Source organism: Haliotis rubra, unplaced genomic scaffold (genome assembly GCF_003918875.1).
Source record: "Haliotis rubra isolate DU_JTF1 unplaced genomic scaffold, ASM391887v1 Scf9, whole genome shotgun sequence".
NCBI lineage: Eukaryota > Metazoa > Mollusca > Gastropoda > Lepetellida > Haliotidae > Haliotis > Haliotis rubra.
This window is the reverse complement of record NW_025767634.1, coordinates 787,734-799,470: the sequence shown is the minus strand read 5'-3', so window position 1 is coordinate 799,470 and position 11,737 is coordinate 787,734. Positions and strand designations below refer to the sequence as shown.

Here is an 11,737-nt window from a genome sequence, read left to right as displayed (position 1 = left end):
TATCTTTCCATCCGCTATATAGCCCTTTCTGCAATGCTAAAGCCCTGAATGAAACACGTCTAGATTTCCCTCAGGTTCTGAATCTCCCATCTCACTGGGGCTCCTTTTCAATTTAATAGGACTTGTTTGTTTCAATATATATTCAGAGTCTTATCATTAGTCTAAGAAAACCTGTCCGCATTATACAGAATGTTCGCTGTCTAGTGAGGCTCACATTCCTATAGGGGGCGGTGGGGTAGACTAGTGGTTAAAGCGTTTGCTCGCCCTGCCGAAGACCCGGGTTCGAATGCCCACATGGGTACAATGTGTGAAGCCCGTTTCTGGTGTCCCCCGCCGTGATGTTGCTGGAATATTGCTAAAAGCGGCGTAAAACCAAACTCAGTCAAATTCCTATATGCTAAATGTGACGTGTAATGTCTGAAGCTGAAGCTGTGAGAGTCAATAAACCTAATGCCATCACATAATGTCATTCACTCCGTGATGTCGCTCTGATCGGTGCATGGTCTGGCACAGAACTGCGAGTAATTCGTTTTAATTTCATGACAAGCAGGATGGCAATTCCTTCTATTGGTGCTATTTCACAAAGAAATGAAAGTTCGTTTAACCTTCCTTGGCATTTCATGCCAAGTTCGCAGTGATACTGTTGAATGACCTTGTGCAATTTAGAAAGATTTACCCTTAACTACGGAAAAAACTACCTCCAGTTTGACATGGGGACCTTGAACAGGTCATGCTGACAGTTTCAAAGCTGTACCAATCAGCGACATCAACATTGTTTCCAGAACTGGATTATTTAATAGAATTCTCCATAGATAAGACTTTTATCCCACAGTGCAAATTGAGAATAAGCGCCAGTAAACACAGTGCGACTGTCTGCGAGGACCCCAACCCTCCGAGTTCCACCAGATCGATACCAGACGACCCTTATATGTCCTAACTCACATGGTGACGTCTGCTTACCGCTGAATTGGGTTTGCTCAACATGACGGGCGCTGGTTTTATACGATTTGGGTGTTTTACTGCAACGGCTTAGGGAATGTTGGCTGTCTGAGTAACGGCTAACAACGAGTCGAAATTCAAGGCGTTAAAATCCAGATTAGAAACATATCTAAACGCTTACTCAGGCCCTCTTAAGACGTTAATGACAGACTTAGTTTTGTGCTGATTATTATTTTGGAGTTTTTGATAGTCACGATGAATGCTGTAGTCATACCTGGTGAAGTCTCCAAAATACACCCACAGGTCATAAAACTTCCACCACGATCACCTGAATCTGAATAACCAAGTCAGTAATTCACGAATTGTCAGGAGCCGTCTATTTCGACACAACGCTAAACACAAGAACTACGCATCGTGCCTTTAGTCATAAGTGAATTTATTTTCACCTTGCCATCATCACGACTTCCCAGACAGTGCGTGTTCTACCCGTAATAACGCCAGTCATGCGTAGCCATGACACATTTCCTACATTCGCAAAGAGAAGTTCCCACAATGACCGGTAAGGACGCGAGACGTACAAATTACAGTGTCCTATTCTCTCCTTTCCTCAATATTTAGAATACCCTTAGTACCATGTGCGTAAAGGTGGCGCTGATACCCTGTATGAACTGACAAGATATGGTATAACGACCTCAAGGGGATTTGCTGATATCATTACAGATCAAATACTACCTGGTTAATGACATTCTTCTGGCTGTGTCTAACATTTTGAGATAATTTAACAAGCCTTATGTCCTGACATAGACATATATTTATGGATGAAAAGGTGACGATGAGTCACACTGCAGGAAGGAAAATAAGGTGCCTTCAGAGTAGAGATCTATTGTTAAATACCTTGAGAAACACCAAGGATGTCACGAAACAAGAGTCATGCTTCCAACTTTGACATGTCAGTGGTGGTATTATACCCCCAATACAATAACTGTCAGTGATGTATATCACTGTCAGTGAGCCGAACTGTATTGTTGCTAAATGAAAAAACAATTCTATCTGAATTTTCAAGCGCTTTATTGACTGAACAGTTGCATACATACAGGTCCATATCAAAGCACTGATCGTGGTTATAACAGCATTGCACAAAGAGGCGCTATCTGAGCATCGGTCTGTCATCCACTGTATATAGAAGAGTACATATCATGTACTCGCAATACACTCTCCGTGGAGGAGTGAAGCAGCATACATCATTCGCATATCACATTCATGCAGGGAGAACAGGAACTGAAAGAGATGAATCTACTTAAACTTGGAGACTGACTCGTGGTCCATCCAAAGCACATTTGAACCTCTGGACAAATTATTTGCCCATAGACTTGAGAACACTCCTCATAATCCCAAAGTAGTTCCAGTAACAGACTTCTCAGATCTATCATAGTTCAGCCCATTAACATCACTGTCAAAGATATCCTTATCTTCTTTTCCTCTATTCAATTCAGTAACAACATTGTTACAACAAACACAAGTCTTTGACCAGTCCCAAATATGTGAGCAACGAGCATGGAACAATTACAAATACCTTTGTAACATATATTAATCTTCCAGAATTAGAAACATGTAACAGTAGCAAGCTAAATCTCTAACAACATATTTGGACAGTAGAATACATAGTTTACAGTTTGAGTTAACAGTTTGATTTCTTCAGGGTAAAGCTGAAGACTGAAGACTACTGTTGATATGTCAAGGGCATAGGTTGCTATTCAACTGCTCCGGCTAATCTCAATGTGTAATGGAAGGATGAAGAACATGTAACATATATGCAACTTTTAACAGGAGATCAGAAATGGTTTGGGTTATGTGCATAGGAAGATAACTTGTTCGTTGAAAATTTTGGTACAATTTAGTGACATAATGCTGAAAATATTACTGGTCCACTAAATGTAAATACATATGCTAATAAAATAATTCTTCATCTGTTTCCGTGTGGAAAGGGTTGGAGCATGAATCCACATGGTATCAACATGGAAATGGAGCACCATGCATGTTGATGAAAACATTTTATGAGAGAAGCTGGCAACTGTTGGCAATAGTGTATCTTCTCAAGTACAAAAATGATGGAAATACATATCGCCCAAAAAGGGAAAACATGGAAACTTCATCTGTACATAAATCCGCTGATTAATGATTGGCATTTGAAATCTGCCCAGTTACCTTTATAACATTACTGTTGTAACACTGGCAACAAATATATAGTAGAAAAGTGGCTGAATGTTGAATATTGGTCCCAGCCAGCGATCTTTACATCATCATTATACATGAAAGCACAGTTTGGTTGTGGTCCACACAGGCTTGTGGGTCAGTCAGTTAGCCAGCTGGCTGCCTGTCCTTCCCCCACTGTTTGAGCTAGTACTCCCACTGTTTGAGCTAGTACTCCCACAGAGTGGAGGAATCAATTTCCTCTCCTTTGGCAACAAAACTGTTTTGTTCTCCCTTCAGGTACTTTCCGTTAGGGGCCTTGATGGAGATGAGAGACTGTCCTCGGAACTCTATTAAGAAGGGGCAGGTTCCAGTGTCAGAGTCAGCGAGCAAAGAATTGTCATCAGCTACAATCCAGTATTTGTTGTTCAAAGCTGAAAGGGAATATAGGTGCATTATGGTCGTGTGCTATTTTCCTGTTGACATGTTGCTTCCTATCTATAAAATTACAAGTAAGAAGACATAATGAGAATATTGACTTGATTTTTGGAGTAATAGTATCCCATTGATTTCGATGTGTAATTTGTGAATAAATTTGGAAAATAGTTGAGTCAGCTGTACTTGGTTTAAGTACACCTACAGAATGGTAAGTGAAATCAACTGTAAGAACACTTGGGTGACCTCACCATAATGGTTAAATTTCTTCACTAAGCTTTATCAGGCAAATACATATAATTTTGCATTTGACTGAACATTCTGAACTTTTTATGCAAATGATGTTATTCCTAATATTAATGAATAAACCATTTCCAAATGCAAGTATCAATCCACATATAACTACCATACAAGAAGGATTTGAAACACCAGTATAAGCACAGATTGGTGTCTTAATCAGATATTCATATACTTATCCTTCACCGTCAACTATTTTGATTTCATTGGGACTGCTACTTAGACATAGACAAATGTCAGCCTGACCTACCTTTCAGATAATATTGCCCATCATCCAGGGGTTCCAAGAAGGTGACTGCGTAAGTTGTCTTGCTGCAGACTAATTCTGGTTTTGCAGCTGTCGGGGACTTTAAATCCACAAATCCAAAATCACACTTGAGGATAAGGAAAGGCCTGTTGATCATGCGGAGTGTGAAGCGTGTGGCGGATTCTGGGTTTTCCACATTGGCTAAGATGCTTCCAGTCTGTTTGTTGTACAAGCAGTTACCATTATCTGCAGTGATAATTATGGTTCCATCCCCAATGAACTCCACACCAAACAAGGACTTATTGCACCTGAAATTGCCAAGAAGACAGAATTAGAGAACGCTTTACATTTACACATTGTAAACAAGGGCTACGGCTTTAATGTGAATCTGCCTGAAAGTGTCTGTGAATGTAAATTATTTCACTTTTTACCTGCAGTCTTGAATAGTGAGTGAGTTAAGTTTTACACTGCTTTTAGCAATATTCCAGCAATATCAGAGCGGAGGACACCAGAAATGGGCTTCACACATGTGGGGAATCGAACAGGGTCTTCAGCCTGACGAGTGAATGCTTTAACCACTAGGCTACCCCATTGCCCCTCAGTCTTGAATAAATTGAACTTTCACAATAATACTGAGCAACTATAGTGTTTGTGCATCATAGTACATAGCTAGTATGTGCACCTTTACAAAAGTCACTATATATATATATATAATGTAATCACTTTTGAACTTGTACATTTGTTAAGTTCTATTTATACCTTCTTGACTAAAAGCTTCCCTACAGCTTGAAATGTTAAAATGACAGATCCTTTATGGTTTTGTATGGAGTCTATGGACACAGATCAAAATCAAATGATCTTTTTAACATGTATCCAAGAACAATGACATTTCCAGTCATACATAAAACTCACACAGTCATACAAGTAGCTTGGATTCCCCCAAAAGACTCCAGGGCCCAGTACTTGTTGTTGTCTGCAGTTGTTCTGAAGGACCACTTTTGACTGGGTTTGTCAAATTCCATCTGGAATGTCGACTTTTCACAAAACTCTGCCTGATTGGCTGACAGATCAACACCTAAAACACAATCAAATACAGCAGGTTACAAAAGCACCATAATATGATGAGGTTATTAATTTAATATAAACTTTAAACTTATACCTTAGTCACAGCTTAATGTCATAAGAGCTGGACTGTACTTCAAGGTGTGCAAAATACAGCAGACCACAGTGATCTTCCATCATGGCAACATTAGTCATTTATTGCCAACATCCAAAGGCCCACAGACCTATCCCTACAAATACACTTTCCTGAGACACAAGGACATCCATAAATCAACTTGAAAGATGCTATGGTAACTCCAATACCTTAAGATAGACATACAACAATGGTAACTTTTTGTACAATGACACCATGATATAATTCAGCAGCCCTGTTTCTCTGACAAGCAACATGCCAGAAGTGTTGAACATAGCACTTCTACACAACGGATCTATATGTATCTTTATGTTACAATCACACTGGACGCCTGACTTGTCGCCTAAATGACAAACCTTGCCCTGTCCAAAAAAAACAAGGCAGCGTCAGACATCAGGATACAATTACGTGATTGGGGTCGCCTTGATTTGGGATCGTAAACAGTGCCGCGATAGACACCCGATTCCTTTACTGTGGCTGCTGTTTTGCAAAGATGGGGGCATTCTTTCGTTGGATAAACACATTCTGTTCAGGTTCTAATTACACAATGCGTGAAACCGTAAATATTGATTCTGTTCCTCAATACCCCAGGACCCATGTGTTATATCAAGTCAGTTTAATACATGTGGAGAAAAGGATATATTTGCGGAGGGGGAGCTGTTTTGACGTTGGATCAACTGAGTAATTGTTGCATTATAATTACAGGGAATTGGTAATCGTCGTTGGACAGCAAAGAACTGATCACATTCACAATTCAGCAAAGCAATGTCATTATGAGTGTATGAACTGCTTTCTATGTAATCATGGATCATATAAATAAAATGTTAATAATTCATTCAAAAGAAGCCCCAAAATTAAAGAAATATCTATTGCTGTGCATGTAGCAATTGCTTCTGTTTGCCAGATGTGCTTGAGGGTGTGCATTACATTCAGGTCAGTTTGAGAAATGAAATAAATATCAGACACATGTGACAGTGGCCAGCATCGTGGCTGTACAACGTTATCCATCTCATAGTTGAGCTCTCAGCTGACAGACTTTTAACACACGCTAACTAGGGGGGGATACAGCTTTAGAGAAAGGGGAGGGGTGGGGTGCTGTACAACTTTATCCATCTCAAAGTTTGAGCTATCTCAGAACAAGATATATAATGAATCACATATATATGATGACAGACAAATTTAATAACACAATCAGCTAACTACAGGGGATACAGTATTTGGATCATTTCTAAAAAGAAGAAATTTTTCAGGGAGTAAGGGTGGGAGTTGCACAGTTCATTTCGTGCCACTGAAATTGTCACATGGAAGAGATGTCACACAGATTCACAAGAGATTCAATTGTCGTTCAATAAACTTTCAGGACAAAAAAAGGGGGAGAGGCACCCCTGCAAACCAACACAAACACACCCTCCCCCGATAAAGGATAAGTAGCATAACAAAAACACTTCACTTTACGCAAAGAAGACTTGTGTTTTAGACACCATCATTACATAATGATTGTTGAGCACGGTCAGATGGCAACCTACTGCAGGGCTTCCAGAAGTCGACTAAAGACTACAAAAAATAGAGAGCCAGCATTTAGTGGCGGTGACCTGAACTATCTCGACGACCATCTCAGATTTATTGATTGATCAACATCAGGCAAACGACATCCTCGTCGTCACTAAATGGCAGCCTCAGATATTTGACAAAGAGGTCCATGTCAGGCACCATACTGCAGAGAGGAATTCAGTTAGCTTCATTAGCCCAGAGAACTTATGGTCTGTAATTCCAGACATCCTTCACCTTGCCGTGCACGCAACTCGCCACAGAAACACTAGAATTTTAATGACTCTGAACCATCTGACCTTATTTAACAATGAAGAATGTTGCTAATTTGAGGCTATATCGTTAATTTAGATCCCGACATAGAAATGATTCTTATAATCACGAGTTGTGTTCCTTCACCCAAATCAGGTTTCTGAGAGACAAGAAAACGATGATATCTATGCCTATGATCAGCGTAAATGTGAGTAAGAGGTTAAAGGTTCCACTCATCGGCATACTTATAGTCCAGACAAAAGAACAGGTTTACAACCAAGAAAACACACCATGGTCTTAGTAACAAATGGTGTCCATTCTAAGAGCTACAGATTACACTAAGTATATGGCCAACTACGCAGGGAAGCCATCACAACGAATCAGTTGTCAGTTGTCAAATAAAGAACATCGATTTATTTAGCAACAAAAATGTAAATTTCACCACATGATACACAAAGCTCCCACTGACGTTTTCCTTTAACGTTCGTCTACAAGGGTGCAATAAAAAAAGTTACTAAATGGTTCCCTACTTTGGGCCAAACGTTGGATTACGTGAATTTTGTTGCTTCGGTGATCTAACTCTACAAGCCCTGCGCCTGAAGGTCAGTATGAAGGCTCTCCTTAGAAACTTCATACATGCTTAGCTAAATTTCCAAACATTCCGTGTATCATCAGGATATGTCAATATTGTTTCGTAGCTGCTGAGGGGCTGGTCGCGTTCCTGAAACGGGGGGATGCATTGGCTCAACCAACAAGGGCGCTACTCGACTATGTTGTATAAAGGATTCCTGACCAACAATTGACAACACCTAATCCTCGTTAAATTGGCAAATCTACATCTGCGAGTGTTGAGTAAGACGTGCGAAGTCCCTTTTCCATTCAAACAAACATGCGACAAAACAAACGACTGCGATTGCGCAACAGGTAACATATATTGTGGACATATAACCAACAATAAACTTGCATGTCTACATTAACTTCAAAGCTGACGTGTTAGTAAACAAAATAAAGACACATTAACATTGAATATGACATCATAACGTGTCGACGCACGCTTTTCTACTGAACGTATCATATGCTCCTAGAACCACATTTTTGCAAGTTCCAGTTAGAGTATCAGAATCGGGAATTGCTCTTGGTTGACATCGGCGTAACATCATACCCAAAAGGAGTTGTCTTTTCATCGTGCAGTCAACTACTAGTATTCACCATGCGCACTACTAACTGACGTGTGAGGTACAGTTAATAATTGCTCCCTGTCACATTACATCTTACTAAATTCTGCTTTGACACAGGCAGGAGTATGGGGAAGGAACAGGAGCCTAAAACTGATACGAGTCTATCTCCTAAAAATAGGCACTGCTATAAGACATAGACTAGCGCTGGTCACGTAAATCTGAGGAAAATCTAGACCTGCTTCATTCACGGGGTATACAGTATAGTATTACAAGTTACATGGACAGAATATCCAAGATCCAGTATTACTCGTTTCGTAGCGCGAATGCTAAATGACAGGCTGCTGTGAACTTGAAAGGAACGAGTGAGTGAGTGAGTTTAGTCTTACGCCGCACTCAGCAATATATTCCAGCTATATGGCGGCATTCTGTAAAAAATTGAGTCTGGACCAGACAATCCAGGGATCAACAGCATGAACATCGATCTACGTAATTGGGATACGATGACACGTGTAAACCCAGTCAGCGAGCCTGACCACCCAATCCCGTTAGTCGCCTCTTACGACAAGCATGGTTTACTGAAGTTAAAGGTACGATGATGTTTTTCGAGGAGGATACCTAATGACATCAGGGGTTGATACAGCTGTGAAAGGGTTGGGTGGTGTTGCACAGTTCATTTTAACTCGTTCTAACGGAAGTTTCAATGGTCTTTTAATGAGCTATCTGGACAAAAAGACAAAAAAAAATAGGGGGGGGGGCTCCCCTCTGGATCGGCCTGTGGTTATGCTCATGTGAGACTGGGCACGCTAAATGCAAACGCGATTTTTCTTTTTTTTTTTTATTGTGGGATTGCGACTCGTCGCCATGGCAATCTTTAAGCAGCTACATACATTAATCAATAAAATTCTTGCTAGTCTTTTTCCTATGAAAACCCAAATCATTCCTTTTTCACAGACAGAAAATACCCTCAGCGAAGTTGAAATACTGATGTGTGCCAAATATCACGGACCAATATCACAACTAATTGATCACTGATCCATCGAATATGATTGACATAGTTTCACAAGTTTAGATCGCATGTGCAATATTGCACTTTAAATTGCAGACATGTAGCCATTAATTCAACATCTGATAGTATTAGAACGCTGCAGTGCATATATAAAAAAAAATATTTTATAACCTTCGATGACGGGGCATTAAAATGTAACTTCCAGAGCTGGCATGGCGTCTTCTTACACTTGACAAAGTACACAAGGGGAAGAACAACAGAAACGATGTGAGAAACTTTTCACTATGCAGACAAAGGCAATCCATCTGAATATTGTGAAAAACCACGATCTCCTAACACGGGCCCCCTAACACGAATTCACAAAAGCACGTGCGCGCATGCTTTTACAGTGATGCTTATGCCGTGATTGGGAGTAATAGGTGACAGGCAACTCTTTCGTTGCTTTCTCGCTTAGCTCTGACACCATATATGCACCTGCTCACACAAAATATGCCTAATGAAATTGAGTTGGAAAAAGAACACAAGTTTTGCTATGAGTAGATAAACATGGAATCCCTTATTTATGAACTCGCAATTGGCTAGATCTACCTAATCTACACAAATTATCATTACTGATTGGATCTGTCACAGATCTACCTAATCTACACAAATTATCATATTCTATAGGTTATATACACTATATATTCTGTAGAGCAACAGCAACAAATCCCTATGTTGTCATTCATATTGTATACATAATGACATATCATTACTGACTATATACGTTATACTATAGATCTATATACTCTAAAATAAGTAAAAACAGGTGATACTTTACCTTGTTTGACTGATACAAATTTCTTATTGTTTGTGCTCATGAGGGCAACTTGTGGGTGACTATCTTCAAGAGTGAATAATTCATCTTTTCCAACTGCCTTATTTTTGCCCCCTTTCATGGTTGCAGTGGATCCAACAGCCGTTAGATAATATCCCTTACAGTCTTTGAAGGCAAGGCCGCAGGCAGCACCCGACCTGATTTCTAGCGTAAATTTGGCATCATTCTCAAGCTCACTGACCAGACTGCCATCTCTATGCAAGAATCTATTGTCGCAGGTTTTCAGAGAATATTTTCCTTCGTGAAAATGCAGAATGATAAGTCCAGCTTCACCCCATGGAACGTTTTCTTTGCACTGGATTTCGTCGTCGCAGAGCACAGCATAACGTTTACGATTGACGTTACGGAGGTTGACTTGGGGGTGAATTGCCAATTGGACAACCCACAACTCAGTGTCTGTGACGGTCTTAGAGAAACACTGCACATCTTCACCGGTTCTCCCTAAATAATTCCCTTCCTTACGATTTTTGAATGCCCATCGACCGCTTCCATCCTTGGCATACTCAACGACAAAGCGTTCAGTCTCTTCACGCTCGTCAGCTTCTTTCTCACATGTAACTTTTCCATATTTATCCGTTGATATATAACGTCCCAAATGACTCCTAATGTAAACTACCTCATCCTTTGTGTCTTGTTCTAGTATCCAAGTTTGCCGTTTCTTCAGACCCGCTCCCGATGCATTGACTTTAAATCCAAATGTCTCCGCTGTCAAATACTTCGCACCATTAATCAATCCAACTTTCCACTGCAAAACGTCTGCTTCACCGTGACTGTGACCATTAGCATTTCCGTTTGTAGACATCCTGAATCTATAGCAAAATTATGATTTCATATAAACACGGCAAATACCGATGACACAACTCAGTCAAACACTACCTGCCTGCCTAAACTCCCAGTCTTTTATGTTAGCAGCCGACAAGCTGCACGTTGGGCCTCGTTTTGACTGCGTCACATTATGAGACGAAATTTGATTGGTTAAGGCAATCCACTCCCTCTTCACAAGAGAGTTCTTTGTTGACGGCTCATGTGAGGGGAATGTGAATCGGGAGTCGCGTTGTTGTCAAAAAGTTCACGCAGCAGTTGTGTTCAGAGCTGAATGTGTATAATATTTCGGCAGATAGTTTCACAGGCAGTGAAGTAAATTCATGCGCGCATCTGTGTTTCAGTGAGCCCGTTCTGTCGATTCAGTAGACAAACACATGAGCCTGGAAAATATCAAAGTTTTAATATTTGAAATGGTTAAATTTGGAATTGTCGACTTATGATCATTGACGATATGGGACGCGTGACCACAGGCAAGGAACACTTGTACATTCGGCCTAACCTTATTCGAAAAAGCAGTGACAGGAACCCAATGTTAGTCGACCCCAGGTAGCACGCTTTTTTACAAGGCCACACTCGTTGGCCACAAACATTTTAGCAGTTTAGATCTCACCCACGATAACCTTTTAAACAGCCAAACAGCCTGTCATGTAATTCTAACATGTTCATACACCGTCTTGAAACAGAACATCGATGCACACACTTTTCGTTTTCGGGTGTAGCCGTGCGTGACGAGTGAGCAAAGGGAGGCAAC

At 40.4% G+C, this 11,737-nt stretch overlaps 1 protein-coding gene across 1 annotated transcript; it reads right to left on the bottom strand.

The window, feature by feature from the left end:
• Window positions 1–1,990: 1,990 nt before the first annotated feature.
• Window positions 1,991–11,088, bottom strand: LOC124263862 (protein singed-like). Its single transcript, XM_046698583.1, has 4 exons — window positions 10,105–11,088; window positions 5,021–5,183; window positions 4,112–4,416; window positions 1,991–3,563 (listed from the first exon to the last, which is right to left on the bottom strand). The coding sequence occupies exons 1-4, from the start codon at window positions 10,961–10,963 to the stop codon at window positions 3,358–3,360; spliced, it is 1,533 nt and encodes a 510-aa protein (XP_046554539.1). The 5' UTR covers window positions 10,964–11,088; the 3' UTR covers window positions 1,991–3,357.
• Window positions 11,089–11,737: the final 649 nt, after the last annotated feature.

Excerpts from the sequence above, each read along its gene's own strand:
- LOC124263862 (XM_046698583.1), bottom strand. The coding sequence starts at position 10,963 with ATGTCTACAAACGGAAATGCTAATGGTCACAGTCACGGTGAAGCAGAC. Across the intron at positions 5,184-10,104 it reads ATTTGTATCAGTCAAACAAG|GTGTTGATCTGTCAGCCAAT; the intron begins GTAAAGTATCAC and ends ATTGTGTTTTAG. Across the intron at positions 4,417-5,020 it reads CAAGCTACTTGTATGACTGT|GTGCAATAAGTCCTTGTTTG; the intron begins GTGAGTTTTATG and ends TGGCAATTTCAG.